Here is a 17604-nt window from a genome sequence, read left to right on the forward strand (position 1 = left end):
CGCCCTCATCAAGGAGCGCTTAATATATTAATCATATTGAATTGTCAATACCTATTTAAGGCTTACATCCCAAATGATTTCTTAGCACACTCTAATGATAGCAAGTAAAGAAATCCAAGTAAATGTTTAGCTCTTTTTCAAATTATCTGCAATAGTTTATAGAGCATGTGAATTTGCACAGCCCAAATAAATAAATGTCAAAGAACCACCAATGTAATTTTTTACCTGTATTTGTCTTCAAAAAAATGGTACTCAATTCTTGCCTCTCCTTTGGGCTGAGCAGACAAAAGAGCATCCACCTTCATTACAAGATCACTTGCGCTAAAGAAAGAAATTTCATTTGTTCATGTATTGGCTCTCCATGCCTCATTTGTTCATTCATTACATTTATATCGTGCCTTTCGTGATATTTTTAATATAGGAACTAGAGATATACTAGATGCTTTAGGAGAAGGTAAAATAGTCACTGGTTTACATCCAGGAGTACCAGGCACAAACAGAATGATCCCACCTTTCTACTTGGGCAAGAGTGGCCAACTTCTGCCAACATCACCACCACCCAATACTGCAAACCCCATTTGAAGATTCACAGATCCTCAAAGGGGGAAAAGCAAAAAGACCCTCATCCGCAAGATGAAGACTGACCTCAGTTCATAGGAACCAACCTATTATGAGGAGAATTTACTTGGAAACAAAAAACTTCCAAAGTGAGCCTTGGCACAAAATGAAAAAAAAAAAACACCCTCCTTCATCTGCTGTGTTTCTACCAGCCAACAAGAACAATTATTGAAATTAAATCAACAAATGGAAACCCGTTTCCAAACTGTTTGCAGTTTGCTCATTTTTACTTACAGATCTTCCTCCACTCCTAGCTCCTGAACGTGAGATTTTATTTTGTGTCCAGAAGTCTTTAAAATAATATTCTCTAGCAAGTGAAAGTCATCCTGGTTAAAAAGCTCACCATCTTCCAATGGGCCAATGATCTAAAAACAAAACAAAAATTAGAGCAGTTAAGACAGACAAGTCTATAGCAAAGCAAACTTTGGAGGGACCAGAACAACACACCTCTGTGACGCGGACAGTATTCCAACTCACATTATAGTTGAGAGTTTAACAAATCAAAAACCTTTTACAAGGCTTCTTGGAGCTTCGAACAGTCACATTGTCCCTAGTTGTGCTAGCAACAGTATCAATTGCTTCCTGCTATATGAACCTAGCCATTCATCATCTGGGGTGTTGCTTAGTGTTATCCTGGGATGTGAAGTGAGGCAGTCACACAAAACAGCCATTTTGGTGGTGGCACTCAGGCTCTGTGATGCTCTCCTGTAACAAGTTTGTTTAGCTCTCTAGGTGCTTAACTTTCAACAAACAGTGGAAATGTTGCTTTTTCAGAGGGTATTTGGGTCCAATGATAATAGAAAATGCATTTGTTTTTATTAGTGGCAGCATCAATCTACTGGTTGGTTGCTCATTAGCTGCAATAGTTTTAAATCTTGTTTTTACTAATATTGTGAAAGGCCTAATTCACTAACAAGTGATAAACTTATTCCTGTTGATATTGTTGCTAGCCTTGGGGGCCACTGATAGACAGAACAGTAGGATATAAATATTGCAAGCAAGCAATACAAAAAATCCACACATATGATATGATATCATATGATACAAAGCATTTCACTGCCAGTCAGTTAAGAAAAAAGTGAATTCCAGAGCAAGCAAAACAGTATCCCTCCAACCTTTATAAATTATACAGTTGCCTATGCATCCTACAATTCAGATATCTGGCAAATGAAGCACATTAAAAAAGAACGGTATAGTCACCAAAGTGCTCTTTGGATCCATTAGTTATGCAGTACTGGGAGATTAATCAAAATTGCTGTGGGAAAGTGTTTCATTCTCAGAAGCGGAATGCTGTTGTGAAAGCCACCTTGAATAATTACCAACAAAAAATTGAAAGTTTGGGGCTTTATCGAAATAAAGGGGTATAAACAAGACAATTCCTGGGACCGAGACGCATTATTCAAATAGTTGAAAAGCTCTGTTCACTGCCCAAAGAAAACCGCTAAAATCACATAATTTTAAGTCTGAGGCCATTCATTCTTTTTGGGGCCCTCCATAACAGGACTTTAAATAAATAAATAAAATCTGGGGAGTAGCTCAGCTATTAATGCCACCCTGAACAAAGACCTATCAGGTACTGGTAATTTTTAATTCTAACTAATCTTCAGACACATCTCAGACCAAAGGATTTGATTTTAATATTATTTTATTGGCTATGTTGTAAGATTAAAATTCTAAACTTCCATGAGCACTAGGAACAGCATGGGCTAAACACGTAAACATTTTTTTTCTGCAAGTGAAAAAGTTCTCCTCTTCAAAATCCAGTTTGCTTACCCTTCCATTGCTGATCACTGCCCTCTGTCCTTTTTTCAGTTTAAGAACATCCCTTGAGTACATGGTATGTGAAAGAATGAAATCCACTTTAGGAGAATCAAAGGCTGCTTTGAAAGTATCAATGTCCATACCCTGGAAGGAGAAAATTATCCTGAGTAAAAGTTGGTTAAGAGACAAGACATGTATCTGTACAAATGAACTGTGATGATGTCAGAAGAAAAACAAGAGATTAAAAAGGGAACAGTTAAGTATTGCTATCCTATTTTACTAATCTACCTCACAGGAGAAGCCAGTTTGTACACTTACTCCAACAGCAAATTCTGTAATGTCGGCTCCAGCCTCCAACACCTTTGCATTCTCCTCCTTAGCTAATTTTGTGATGAAGTTTTTGGCATTGTTAGATGTTTGCGTCTGTAAGGCTGTCCATATGGCCCTGGCAATGATTGTGTTGTCCCTTGCTGGATCTTCACTGGGGTTGTTAATCACACCAATCCGGACATAGTTACTGGATTTCTGCATAACAATGAAATGTGCATTAAAACAATGTTTCTATAAGCTCTGAAGGCCAGCAAATGAGGCAGTATCTGCAGAGGTAAGCCAGTTATGCTTGTTTTGCTCCGTCCCGCACACGCTGGGGAGAAACAAACTACTATCCCTGGGCTTGCATTATGTTTGAGCCAAGAATTGTGGTTTGTTTCAAGTGAAACAAACCACAATAAACCAAGGTCTGTTCTTAGCTTACCAATCTTTGCTTGTCTAGAGTCAAACAAACCATGAACACTGGTTGAAACATAATGTTAAACTGGGAATCATGGCTTGTTCTCTCCAGCACCGGTGGGAAGGAGAAAGTGGGCACAAACGACTTGTGCATGGTAAGCCATGATTTATGGCTTACCATAATGTGCAAACATGGTTTAAGAGTACTATAGCAAAGAGGAACTCCACATCAAAATTGTAACATCTACACGTGTTCCTTTCTGATTATTAGCAGCATGTCTTCCAAATATGTATAATCAGAAGCAACGTGGTTATGGAAGTTTGCTATATAAAAGCCTTGGCCATAATGGCACAGAAATCATTTTGGGTTGTATTCACCTAACTCCTAGTCAGAGTAGACCCATTGAAATTAATGAACCCACATCAGTCATGTCTATTAACTTCAATAGCTCTACTCTGAGTAGGATTTGCATTGAATACTACCCTTTGCCTTTTTTGAACATATGACATGACACAAGGTATTCATCCAGTTGTTTTTGCCTTCAAGGGTGCATTTTGATTAGGGTGGGGCTTTTTTTAACTTTAAATTGACCGATCTGCAGAAGTACGTCCAATGGGGCTTACTCCTCAGTCAGTGTGTATACAGGATTTCAGCCTTAATTAAATTAGGCGGAGCCTGGTACTCAGGTCTCAGGTTGCAATAAGGTATGGTGGTAGGAAAGAGCCATGGCTACTCTTCCTTTAAAGACACAGAACTTGGCAATTATTCATACTTGTCTCTAAAAGTAAAAAAAAATCAAGTTCCCTAGGTATGCTGACAATACTGTTCCCCTTCCTTCCCTTCTTCAGCAAGGACTGCTACGTACCTGGTGTTTGATAGCATCATACAAAAGCTGCCTTCCAGATGGCTTGTCAAAGTCGCCAACAATCCAAAAAGTTACTGGCCTAACAAAAGAATCATCTGTACAAGGAAAAACAATGCATTCAATGAAGGAAATTGAACTTCTTGATCATATCATAATGTGCATTTCAATTTCATGCTGGGTACATGGAGTGTTTAGAAAAGTCATTCAGGCAAAACACCAAAGTATCCCAGTGATATTAGTATTTATCAAAGACAATAGTATGTATATACACACAATGTTAAATTAAGTTTGTTTTTGAACGTACACAAAATAAGGCACATGCATAATTCTGTTTCTAATGTGCGGTTTATTTAGATACTCATTTAAGATTTTTCCCATTAGTGAATAAATGAATTTTTTTTATATGGATTCAAATTATGTACCCAGAAATTTTTAAAAAAACATGCATCTATTTTTCATTCCCTACGGGTTCTGAGGTCAATAACTAAGGGGTATGAGTATTCTTTAAAGTATTAAGGTTTATAACGCAAAAAAGAAGAAAAACACTCAAGCTCATTACCATAAATTTCCTTGGAGGACATTCCTGACAGAAGTAAAACAGGAAAGAGTGGGAAAAGATAAAATTAGTTCATAAAACACACCTCATAAGTATCCAAGAGCCACAACTATGCATGAACCTTGTAAACAGCCACTAATGTCAGAATAAATTCATTCCCAGTAATAGAAAACAGACGAACAACTTTAGTATTTCTCTAATTTTAAGAAGTCATACACCCATTCTAAATTAAGTATTTTTGTCATGCCTTGTCCTCATTACATAGAAACTTAGGCTGTAATCTAATACATGTCTACTAAGAAGTAAGCTCCACTGGATTCACCGGGACTTGCTCCCAGGTAAGTGAATACTGGATTGCAGCCTTAGTTGATATACCTGCCAAGTGACACCTGAATTTCCAGATACCCCAATCCACCTGTGCCACTTCATGTCTAATCTAATGTAAGAGAATGCAGCAATTAGAGTCTCTCAGCTCCACTTCACTGTCCTACACTATGGGGAAAATCTGAATCTTCACAGGTAAGACATATACGATTGTTTACACCTGCCCTGAACAGATCACATGCCCTATTATTTATTTAAAATTAACACACCACTTCTAAACGCAAAGCAGTTAACATGAAAAAACCAAAACCACAACACACCCCAAAATCCAAGGCAAGTATTTTTTTAAAAACAGCATTTCTCCAGTTAAAATATAGCTGCCATATAAGACACTAATTACATTCCAGCAAGGCAAATGCCTTCTGGGAAATATATGTTCAAATCAGCTTTCCTTTCTGCCTTTAGAAAGTGGATAGGCAGGATTCTCTTTGCCTCTATTCCATAAATAGGCACCATCATAATGGTGACCCCAGATTTCACAGGCTCCTGGCATACCTCAGACAGTGGTAGTTTTAAAAGGACATTGTTGGAAGATCTTGGTACATGAGGTATTGTTCCTTAAAGTCAGCCTCCCCCAATCTGGTGCCCTCTAGATGTTTTGGACTACAATCCCCATCAGCCTGGCTAGCATAGTTGGGTCTGATGTGAGTTGTAGCCCAAAACCTTTGGAGGTCACCAAGTTGGGGAAGACAGACGTAAGTAAAAAGGGCCCTCAGGCATGCAGGACTCTAATGGTCAGAACCAGCTTCCTGCAGTGTGTCCACTTAACAGTTGCTAACAAGTACATCTCTTTAAAGACAGACATGAGCACTATGGTCAGCTTGTATCAGGAGTGAACTCACTGTTCATACTGCATAGAGCTCATACTGCATCAGCTGTAATTTCTGGAGTTTTCAAAGGCAGCCCCATGTAGAAAGAGTGTACAGTAGTCTTCAGCTAGATGTTCCTAAGGAGTGAGTCATGGAAACATAACAGTAGAAGAGCCGGCTTGAGCAGGCCAGAAGCCCATCTAGTCCAGCATCCTGTTCTCACAGTGGCCAACCAGATGCCCAGGGAAGCCCACAATCAGGACCTGAGGGCAAGAGCACTCTCCCCTCCTGTGGCAACTAGTTTTCAGAAGCATACTACATCTGACTATGGCGGCAGAGCACAGCCATCATGGCTAGTAGGCAATGATAGCCTTATCCTCCACAAATTTGTCTAGTCTTCTTTTAAAGCCATCAAAGTTGGTAGCCATCACTGCCTCTTCTGGAAACGAATTCCATAGTTTAACTATGCACTGTATGAAGAAGTAGTTTCTTTTCCATAGGAGGTAGGCCATCAAAGTGGGTAGTGACTCCACCTATCGTCCGAAGGCAAGAATGTTTCTGAAGTCAAGACTAGGGATGTCAGGCCCCTCCCACTCTCCAGTTCATTCTTGCCTTCGTACCGAACAAGTTTGAGTTTTCTAGCATTGAGTCTAGCTAAGTCGTTTGTGTTTTCTGTGTTTGTGTCTTTTGGCTGACAGGGTGTGGAGTTTTCAGTGTCTGTGTATTTCACACTTCCCTTCCCTCTGTCTTGCTTTTTACGTCGTCTGTTTGTTTTCCTGGGGAATCCTTGGGGGAGGTTTTCCCTTGCCTGGGCTGTTTTTTCCTTTTTCTGTTCAGTTTTTACTATCACGGCCCTCAGAGAGACCGCGGCTGTGGTTCTCTCTTTCCTCAACGGGAGCTTGCGGCTGCAGCTCCCGGCTGATTTCGCCGCTTATTTTTTACCAGTTCTATTCACGTCCCCCTCAGGAGCCTGCTCTTGCGGCTTCCTTTTTCCTGGCCGTTTGGGTCGCTGCCTCCCCAGTTCGACTGCGGCTTCTCCGTCGCGGCAGTTCATCCTAGCGCCTGCTACTGCGGCTTTTCATTTTGCCAAAGGAGAATCTCATTTAAACTATCCCGCCCCCCCGGCTCGCTCTGCGGCAGCTTTAAATCTCGTCGCGCCCGTCGCCCGCCGCTGCGGCTGAGGCTTAATCAGGCTTCCTAAGCCTTCAATCTACTGGGGATTCTGCTGGCCGTCTCCGTAGCAGACCCCTTGTCCTGGCTTTTACAGCCGTGATCGAGCCTTCCATATGCGGCTCCAGAGCTTTTCCTTTTTTCAACTTGGCGGCCACTCTTTCGTTCGCTAGTGCTCTTAGGGGACCGCCATTGCTTCTTCATCCCCACAAGCCTTTCCTGATTGGCCAATTTTCCCGCCCTTTTTCGCGGGTGCCATTTTGGCTCTCAAAATTTTCCCGCTCTTTCTACTAGCCTATTAGTATTATTAACGGGGGGGGGTCTCCCTTCCACGGGCTGTGGATAACAGAGCCCAAACCTTTTGTCAGCTTCCACTGTATGAAGTGCCCCTTGTGTGTGTGTGGCAGATAGGCTCTTATTGTCCATTTACTCTTCTTCTGCTGCTGACCCTGACAGCTATTTGATTACTGCTGAGATCTGAACCAGTACAAAGACTGTGATTGCTACAAGGACTTTGAACCTGTGGCTGCTTCATCTATATTAATACTACACTGACTGTGCACCAGACCATCTGACACCTAGTGTGCAAGGTTTTGATACCATATTAACCCTGTCTGGACTGTACATTCTGCCCCACCCATGGCCATGTACAAGGCTGTTGATATCATACAAAGCTGTTTGAACTGTACCTTCTGCCCCATCCGTGGCCGAGTACTAGTGCCGTTGTTACTCTGCAAAGCTGTACAAATATTACATCGCTATCTGGACGTGCACCCCATCTGTGTATTAAGTCTGTTCATAGTGTACATTCTGCCCCATCGTGGCAGTGTACTTAGCCAGCAGCCAGTGCATTCTGCCCCAGTCGTGTGCCGTGTACTGAGCCTGTTCGGGTCTGTGCATTCTGCCCCAGTCGTGTGCCGTGCACTGCTACCCTTTAAAGTATATGGTGGCAGAACAGCCAGAGACAACTCAGGCAATCAAGCCGAAACAACAGCCAGAGACAAACCAGATGACCAAGCCTAAACCAACTAAGGCGGTCAAACATAAGCATGCTAAAGCGGCCGCCAAAACTAAGCATCTTGCCAGCCACAGCACAACCAAGCGGCCCCGCTATGTCTCTGCTCCAGTTCCAGAGGGGTCAAACCATGCACAGTTAACTACCCTATTTCATTCTCCTGCTGCTTCCTCTGATGAGGAGGATTTTCCTGACCTTCCTGTACAACCAATGGTCAGCCAATCTGGGGCTTACTCTTCTTCACTACCTGTGGGGCCTTCCGCACTTCCGCCTATCCAAGAACAACCATCTACATCTCCAGGTCTGCAGCTGTCCCACGAGTTCATCTCACAACTTCAGGGCATGCTATCATTTTTCGCTCAGAGACAGTCACCATCACAAGTTCCCGCTATTCCTCAACACAGTGGGCAACACTTTGTACACAGTGAAACAATCCCACCAGGTTCCCCAGACCTGTTTGACATTGCCAGGGGCAGGTTTATTGATGACGCCTCTTGTGAGGAGGAGTCCGTATTTGCACTTCAAGACCAAGGAGACGAATGGAGTGACCATTCGGAACATGAGCAGGATACAACTTATCGCCTCTTCGATGCCTCGGACTACCAGCCCCTTGCGCGCAGAGCATTGAACACCCTTGGCCTTCAATCCACTCCCGCTTTAAAAGGGGCCAGGGTCTTGAAATCCCCCACGCCAGCAGAAAACTTTCTTCCGGTGCCAGACCCAATCGCTAAGTTGGCCAAGGACGAATGGTCTCACCCTTTACAAGCACGCCGATTTAATAACATTGCAGACAGACTTTATCCTTTGGCCCCGGACTTTTCTACCAGACTGGCCGTCCCTGGCATAGACAAGCCAATTTCCAGCTTAGTTTCCAGATCTCTTTTGCCAAGAGAAGGAGAATCTCATTTAAAGGATGCCACTGAACGCAGACTGGACTTTGCTTTACGCAAGACCCATGAGGCCATCGCCTTTTCTATGCGTGAATCTACATCAGCCTCTATTTTCGCCAGGGCAGATGATGTGGTTGGATGACCTCATCGACGATCCCAATCCAGATCCTGTCTCTCTGCGAAGATCGCTACTAAAATTGCGAAAAACAGCTGCTTTCGTAGCCGACGCCACCTTGGACGCAAATCAGCTAGGAGCACGAGCCATGGCAGCTCAGGTTGTTGCCTGACGGACCCTCTGGCTCCGTCACTGGCAGGCTGACTCTACTGCCAGAGTTAATCTATGCCGGGTCATTACTTTTCGGCGAGGAGGCACTAAAGGCGGTGCTTGTTGACCCTAAGGACACTCGAAAACCTGTCTTGGCCACTGTCAGAAACATTGAGCGCAGACCTTTTAGATGCTTCGCTTCGTACCGCACGTCTCAGCCCTTTCGAGGAACGCAGCCCGGGGGATGAGGCCGTGAGTTCCCAACATATGATTTCCGCTCCTCCAGAGGAGGCTGGAACCGACATTTCCTGGGTAGAGGTCAGTACCAGGGCCGCAGAGGCTCCTCAACGTCCTCATACAGGGGAGGGTCTCGACAGCGCAGACACTATTGATATAATACCAGTTGGGGGCAGACTTCTTCTATTTGGCAAACATTGGCTACGTCTGACTCAGATCTCCTGGATCAGAGATCTTTTTTGTTATGGATATGCAATTGAGTTTTGGGCAATACCTCCAGACAAGTTTCATCCCTCCCCTTGCCCCAGGGCACCAGCCAGGCATTGCATCATGCAGACTGCGATACATCACCTCTTGGACATAGCGGCGATAGAGCCAGTCCCTACTACAGAGAGGTCGGAAGGGGTCTACTCCCTCCTATTTGCTGTGCCCAAACGAGATCTCTCATGGAGGGCGGTATTGGACCTCAAGTTCATTAACCGTTTCGTAAAGTATCGCAGGTTCAAAATGGAATCCCTCCACTCCATTACAGACAGCCTGCACGAGGGAACTTCCTGGTTTCTATCGATCTAAAGGAAGCGTATCTCCATGTGCCTATTTGCATAGCCCACAGAAAATTTCTTCGTTTTGCCTTTGGCTCCCAGCACTTCCAATATCGCGCCATGCCGTTCGGACTCTCGTCTGCCCCGAGAGTGTTTACCAAGGTGCTACTCATACTAGTGGCTTACCTTAGGCTTCAAGGGGTCCACATCTACCCCTATCTGGATGATCTTCTAATACGGGCGAATTCTAGGGAGCGGGCTCATCGTCACTTAACACTCACGCTACATGTCTTACAGGCCCACGGTTGGCTAGTCAACTTCGACAAAAGCCATCTACAACCAACCCAACGTCTGCAACATCTAGGAGCAATGTTGGACACCCTGCAAGCGACTGTGTTCCTGTCCCCAGATCGCATAACTGCTATCACAGACATCGCAAGATCTCTGATGCACAAAACATCCGCAGACGTCATGCTTCTAGCCAGGGCGCTAGGAATGTTGGTGTCCACCATTCATATTATTCCATGGGCTCGAGCTCATACTCGCCAGCTACAGTGGGCCTTGCTGCCGTTCCAACACGACATTACCAGCTCAAACCATCGAACAATTCCATTGAGCCACACACTGCGTTTGTCATTCCGCTGGTGGACGACGGTAAAACATCTCACCCGGGGCACTCCGTTCAGAGAACCCCACAGGACTGTCATCACCACAGATGCCAGTCTCCTCGGTTGGGGGGCCCACTGCAACTCTCAGTTTGTTCAAGGGGTTTGGACCGCAGCAGAACAAACTCAGAGCTCAATTGGCTGGAGCTAAAGGCTGTCCACTTTGCTCTGCTCCATTTTCAATCTCTGTTCCCCTTGGACCATGTCCTCATTCGCACCGACAACACGTCTGCGAAATCACATTTAAACAGACAAGGAGGAACGAGGTCGCGTTCCCTGCAGGATCTAGCTTACCTCATCTTCGACTGGGCAGAACAAAATCTACAGTCCTTGAAAGAAGAGCATCTCAGAGGTATTTGGAATATGACAGCGGACTGGCTCAGCAGACAACAAGTCTTTCCAGGAGAATGGAAACTTCATCCGACCGTTTTCCATCTTCTCCAGCGTCGATTCGACCTCTTCTTAGTCGACCTGTTTACTTCCAGTCGCAATTGCCAGCTCCCCAGGTACTTCGCACGATACCTGGACATGACAGAGGAAGCGGTGGATGCTCTGTCAATACCGTGGCCGTATGGCCTGTTGTACGCCTTCCCTCCCATTCCACTGCTAGCCAGAACCTTGAGGAAGGCACGGCGCGAGAGGGCACGGCTAGTGCTGATAGCACCATATTGGCCCTGTTGCCTGTGGTTCTCGGATCTCCTTGCAATGTCGGTGATGGATCCTTGGCCACTACCAGTCAGACCAGACCTCCTATCCCAGGGCCCAGTATGTCATCAGCACCCCAAGTGGCTCAACCTAACAGCGTGGCTTTTGAATGGCGACATTTGAGGTCGGCTGGACTGTCGGACGCTGTCATTGACATTATTCTAGCCTCGAGACGACCATCCACCACCCGTATATATAACATACTTGGGTGGCCTTTTCCAGGTGGTGTCAGACTCAGCACCTAGATCCTTCACAAGCTACAGTACAACAAGTACTGCAATATCTTCATAGGGGCCTCATGATGGGACTTAGACCCAACACATTGCGTCGACACGCGTCCACTCTGTCGTCCATTCTTTCAGTGTCCTCCACTGGTGCCCCTATTGCCTCACATCCGTTCATCAAACGCTTCCTCAGAGGTACTGCTCTACGTTCACCGGCTGTAGTCCACCATTTTCCCTCATGGAGTCTATCAAAGGTTCTGCAGGCCTTACAACGCCCTGCATTTGAGCCTCTCAGGACTGTGCCTTTACGTCTGCTGTCCTTCAAGGTCCTGTTCCTGATTGCGATCACTTCTGCGAGACGAGTGTCGGAACTGGGTGCATTGTCTTCTGCTCGCCATCTCTGTGTTTTTCACAAGGATTCTGTTGTGCTGAAAACTGATCCTTCCTTCCGCCCCAAGGTCAATTCAGTTTTCCATTGCAACCAGGACATTGTTCTTCCTTCATTTTGTCCGAATCCTACCCATCATCTAGAGAAGGCTTGGCATTCGTTGGATGTTCGGAGGGCTCTCAAGACCTACCTCTCCAGGACCCAGGATATACGACAGACTGAGTCTTTGTTTGTATCCTTTAATCCACGTTCTATGGGGCATAAAGTTGCTAATTCTACCTTATCCCGCTGGTTGAGAGCATGTATTACCTTAGCTTATGAGTCCCTTAAGCTTCCTGTTCCACCTAGTGTAACAGCTCATTCTACTAGGTCAGCTGCCACTACGGCTGCTTTTGCTACTAATGCTCCTGTTGCTGATATTTGCAGAGCAGCCGTTTGGTCTACCCCACACTCGTTTATAAGGCATTATAAAATAGATCGTTATGCCTCTGCCGATGCCTCTTTTGGCAGATGAGTGTTGCAACAGGTTCTTAATGATGATTAGCATGTGGGTGGTCCCTCCCTGTTATGGGCTGCTTTGGTACATCCTGCTTTGATGGCCTACCTCCTATGGAAAATGGACCATTGGTCTCACCTGAAGGGTGATTTTCATAGGAGGTAGGCCATCATGACCCTCCCAGTTGGAGGAAACCTGGATGTCTAGATAGTCTTGGGGATTGTTTTTGATATCCCTGTATGTTACACTATTTTATTATGTTTATTAGTGAAGTCAAGACTCCTATTACGGTTATGTTAAAATCATATTATTATGAATGTTGCTATTGTGCTATGTTCTTGCTGGTAGGCCCGTTGGCCTTTTTTCCTGCATTTTTAGATATCTCTCTTTGGACTTGCTGCGAATGAACTGGAGAGTGGGAGGGGCCTGATGTCCCTAGTCTTGACTTCAGAAACATTCTTGCCTTCGAACGATAGGTGGAGTCACTACCCACTTTGATGGCCTACCTCCTATGAAAATCACCCTTCAGGTGAGACCAATGGTGCATTTTGTCTGTCCTGAATCTTCCAACTTTCAGATTCATTGAATATCCATGAGTTCTGGTGTTATGAAAGCAGGTTCCTGAGGGCATTGCTGGAGCACAAAGCAAAGCAAGAAAAAAGGCACTTCTAGCTACGGGTAGCATCCAATACTTGAAACAAAGTGGGGCCAAGAGCATCTCCAGGTTTTCAGGAGAGGTGCAACTACATCCACTCATCTCCTTCCTGTTCAAGAGAGTCTTCTACTGACAACTCGGCCTTATCTGAATTTATCTCTAGTTTAATGAACCTCATTCAGCCCATTACTAATTGCAGACATCTGGTTGAGAACTGCCTCATTCAGGTTCAAGAAAAGGAAAGATATAATCAAGTATCACCGGTATACTGAAGATACTGAACTCAAAATCTCCACCCGACTTCTTGCAGCAGTTTCATGTAGATATCAAAAAGGAAAGGTAATGGAAGAGAATCCTGCACTACCCTAAAGGGGAATTCCCAAAAGAGCACCCTAGCACTACCTTCTGCAGACTACCTAACAAATTAAGTGGAACTGTAAAAACAGCATTCCTCGTTTCCATTCCTACCATGAGGATACCATAAGTTGATGTTAAAAACCATTAAGGAGTACAGTACTGGATACTCTGTTCTATCTGCGAGCAAAGATTATCAACTAGTGCGACCACAACAGTTTCTGTGACAAAATAAAGTCTGTAGTCTGAATTGTATCATCTGATAGAACCTGGACCTGTGCAGCTACTACCTGCTTGATCACAATGACCAGAAAATACAAATTAAATTGGCCCATAATTGCAAGGGTCTAATCAGACTCTAAAAGGTTCCAAGGAAGCTTTTAAAGAAGTTGCCTAACTGTGGCTATTGTAAAGGAACCCAGAACAGCATTTGCCTCAAAAGGGCAAGGTTCTAGAGCACAGATTGCTTGCTGGCCAGACTACTCCAAGGCTTTCACCTACATCCCCAGATCTCAGTAGTTGAAACTCATCCAAGAAGCCACTGTATAAAATGAGGCCAAGGACACCCCTAATATGGGGGGGATCCCCCAAGCTTCTATAGAAGTGTGGTGCTGAAATGAAAATTAATGGTTTTAGGATATATATGTCTGTGCGTGGTAATGTATCTGCAGTAGCCACAATACTATGTTACTCCCAACAATTACCAACAATCAATAGCTGCTCTTGTGTTATTTTCGAAAGCAGTCACCACTTCCATTTTCTCTATGGAAACATAGTGCCAGCATATCCAGTCTGTTTCTGTATTTGAATTGTTTTAAAGATTTATTTAAAAGATGTTTGTATTGTTTTATCATTTGTTGTTTGCCACCCTGGGCTCCTTTTGGGAGGAAGAGCAGGATATAAATTCAATAATAAATAATAATATCCATATAAAATAAACAAGACCAGGCCTTGACTGTTGTTGGGTCTTCATAGAAAATGCAGCAGGGCAAGAGAAGGGAAGACTCTAAGAGCATTCACTCACCTGGTGCCCTCCAGATATTTTGGATTACAATTCCCATCAGCCCCAGGCAACACAGCCAATATCTAGAGGGCATCAGGTTGGTGAAGGCTGTGGTGTGACGTGGCAGAAAAGACTCTCTACAAATTAAAAAAAAACTACCATAGCAGGGAGTGGGCTGGGCAAGAGCCTCTCACCTTGTTATTTTTTTTCTTAGATACCATTTTGGGAATTTTTTTAAACATGGGGAAGTATTCAAAAATATTACACACATGCAATTCGAAATAGTTCTCTAATTTATTATTTATTTATTAGATTTATATCCTGTCCTTCCTCCCAGTAGGAGCCCAGGGTGGCAATCAAAAACACTAATAACACTTTAAAACATATTTAAGCAAAACATTTTTTTAAATCTTTAAAAATATATTTAAAAAAAGGTTTAAGAACATATTAAAAAGCAATTCCAACACAGACACAGACTGAGATAAGGTCTCTACTTAAAAGGCTTGTTGAAAGAGGAAGGTCTTCAGTAGGCACCAAAAAGATAACAGAGATGGCATTTATCTAATATTTAAGGGGAGGGAATTCAAAAGGGTAGGTGCCACTACACTAAAGGTCTGTTTCCTATATTGTGCGGAATGAACCTGCTGATAAGATGGTATCTGCAGGAGGCCCTTACCTGTAGAGTGGTCAGATCAACTCCTCCCAGCACACCCACCCAGGTCTCAGTAATGCAGACCAAACTGGCACCTTCATCCACAATCAAATCATGGATGAGTGTGGTCTTATTGTGTACTGATCTGGTGTTAAACAACACCACACACAAGCCAGTGGGCACAGTAGATGAGCAACAAGAAACCCATCGAGTAGATAGCCTTGCCCTCATCTTCTGTGGTAGTTCACCACCTCCCCATGGCTGTACCTCCCCTCTACTCATGATCACTGAAATTGGGATGGTATCACCCATGTTCCTCCTTATTAAGACTCCTCCTGAACACCTGCTATGGACCCAACAGAAACCTACCAACAAAACCTACCTGACCCAGTTATCCCAATAGGCCTCTGAGAGAATTGGAAACAGTCAAACCCACTCAATATCTTTCACACAGGGTACATCTACTCTCCCCCATCTCACACCCAGGAGGGCCAGCCTTCTGCCAGTTGCAGACTCTCATTCTGAAGGCATCTGGTGACTTTCTCCTATCATTCAGTTTACTGCACAGGCTCTCACCCTGCATAGGAACCACACATGCACCACACACCCTTCCCACTACCAATCTCCTTCAGTTTGGTTAAAAAAAATAGAAACAGGTAGCGCCTTCGACCTCGGGACTCCTCAATGTAGGCTGCTGAGGAGTCTATATGTCTAGTTTTCCAGAAAGACAGAAATGAAAGACAAGTAAAGGGTTAAGGTGTGCAGCAGCTCAAGGACAGCTCACAGCAGAGGCTGCAGCTGGCACAGTGCAAACCCAGTCTATAAAGCCTTGAAAAAGAAACTACAAGGTGTGGGGGTGTTAGGAGAGTAAAGGAAAGTATTCATATATGTATTGTAACCGTTCCTGTTAGAAATTCTGTCAGTAAAAGACTCTTAACAATTAACGGCCTGTGTGTGGGTATCCTTTCAACTTGCTCTATCCAGCTGGGCACACGCTAACGATACACCACTGCCAACACTCAAGGGATGATCCCCTTTGGTGTTGCCCCTTCAGTGGCGATCCCGCCGGCGGCAGACCAACCACCCAAGGGCAGCAGTGCTTTTATGCCCCCTGACCCAGCCAGGAACTGATGCAAGACGCTGAAGATTGACTGCAGCCTCTCTTTGGAGTCAGGGGGTCCTAGTCCTTGCAGCACTTACCAGGGGCTTCAGCTTTGCCACCTTATTTATCATCAAATTTACCACCTTAGGGTTGTACCACTTCATTCTGTTACAAACATAGACTGAGCTACGAGGGGAAATCAAGTAAGAGGGCAGTAAATCTGATGCTGTGTGGAAGTTAGACAGGATAAAGAAATATTGTGCAAATATTTATGTTATGAACCAATCTGTACTGATCCTGTCCAGTTCCTGTGCAATTTACTTCTACTTGACTTTTAAAACAATAAAACCTAATGATTTCCTAAATCAATGGTGTCTTTTCATGCTTCATGATGAACCAAAGAACTCGATTGAATAAAACTGGATGCATACACGTTAAAAGGATCAACCAGAGGGCAAAATGAGATTTACACTAGCATAAAGAAGGAGCAGTAATATAGCATCACCAGAAATATTTAAATGGCCTGCTGTGTTTTTTTTTAAAAAAGGAATCCTAGCTAAAAGAAATAGCACAGTAAGCATTACGTGCAGTATCAAAAAGAAGAGAGACAGGACTCCCATAACTGTACCTTTCTTTGTCAAGTAAGTCATGCTGTTGGCTATAGCAGCTGCCTTGTCCTTAGAATCCAAGAAGGTAAATCTAGCATAATCATCTACATAGAAATGATCTGAAAGAAAAAATTAACTCATCAACAACCACCACTTAAAATCAAATACCTGATTTGATTAGAAAAGGAATGCTAGGCCAGTCATTGAATTAAAGCCATACACACAAGGATATATACCAATATTTTAACATTTTATTTACACACCTCTGACCATGCTATCATCAATACTGTATGTGGTGTGTGTGCATGCACACATGCTTGCACCACCTGCAAGTAATAGGTGGGATCCAAAGAACTCTTTCACATGTCAAGCGTGGATCAATGCACACATGAAGGCTTTACTGATTTACCCTTTCGGATAAAGTTCCTTGTACTGCACTGGGGAACCTCCAAACCTTCAAAATTAGTTTTGGCAATACAGGGAGAAGTGCAAGGGGCTGCAGTGGGAAAGTGGGGCCTGAAATATCCAGTGGTAGAGCTAGGATTGTACCTTGGGGACTAAAGTCGAGAGCCCCACAGTCCAGCCTCCTCAAATGACAAGCCACATATGATGGGGCAGATGATGGAAGCAGAAGCAAATGGGCTCCATGTTGGCATCTGTGCTAGTGTGGATGTGGAGGACCGATGCTGGTCTCTGTGGCATCCTTTCTTCTTATTTTTAAAAAGAATTTTATAGTCAGGGCATGTCTGGCTTGGCATGTACATGCTTACAGAGGCTCATTTTATTATTTTGCTTTTAAAAATATATCATCATTTCTATAAAGAAATGATATTCCCAAGAAAATGTGTTTAGCTTCAGTGCAGCAGAAGCAAACTCCATTTTATTCCCATAGTCATAACAGTGCTATGAT

The 17604-nt window shown here is 44.0% G+C and overlaps 1 protein-coding gene and 1 long non-coding RNA gene across 6 annotated transcripts in view; one reads left to right on the top strand and one right to left on the bottom strand.

Moving 5' to 3' along the window:
* UGGT1 (UDP-glucose glycoprotein glucosyltransferase 1) overlaps positions 1–17604 on the bottom strand; it is a 66191-nt gene that overhangs the window by 18440 nt on the left and 30147 nt on the right. For 4 of the 5 annotated variants that reach the window (XM_061636394.1, XM_061636393.1, XM_061636395.1 and 1 more), the window contains 7 exons: positions 16715–16813; positions 4534–4557; positions 3975–4069; positions 2698–2904; positions 2392–2523; positions 853–983; positions 226–321 (listed from right to left, as the gene is read on the bottom strand). In XM_061636394.1, the coding sequence (XP_061492378.1) occupies positions 226–321; positions 853–983; positions 2392–2523; positions 2698–2904; positions 3975–4069; positions 4534–4557; positions 16715–16813 (784 nt within the window). The remainder of the gene's footprint in view (positions 1–225; positions 322–852; positions 984–2391; positions 2524–2697; positions 2905–3974; positions 4070–4533; positions 4558–16714; positions 16814–17604) is intronic. The other variant, XM_061636397.1, reaches the window with a different exon arrangement.
* Positions 2436–4070, top strand: LOC133389195 (uncharacterized). The gene is made up of 2 exons (XR_009764040.1): positions 2436–2634; positions 3958–4070. It is a non-coding gene; the product is annotated as an uncharacterized LOC133389195 (long non-coding RNA).

Source organism: Rhineura floridana, chromosome 7 (assembly GCF_030035675.1).
Source record: "Rhineura floridana isolate rRhiFlo1 chromosome 7, rRhiFlo1.hap2, whole genome shotgun sequence".
Classification (NCBI taxonomy): Eukaryota; Metazoa; Chordata; class Lepidosauria; order Squamata; family Rhineuridae; genus Rhineura; species Rhineura floridana.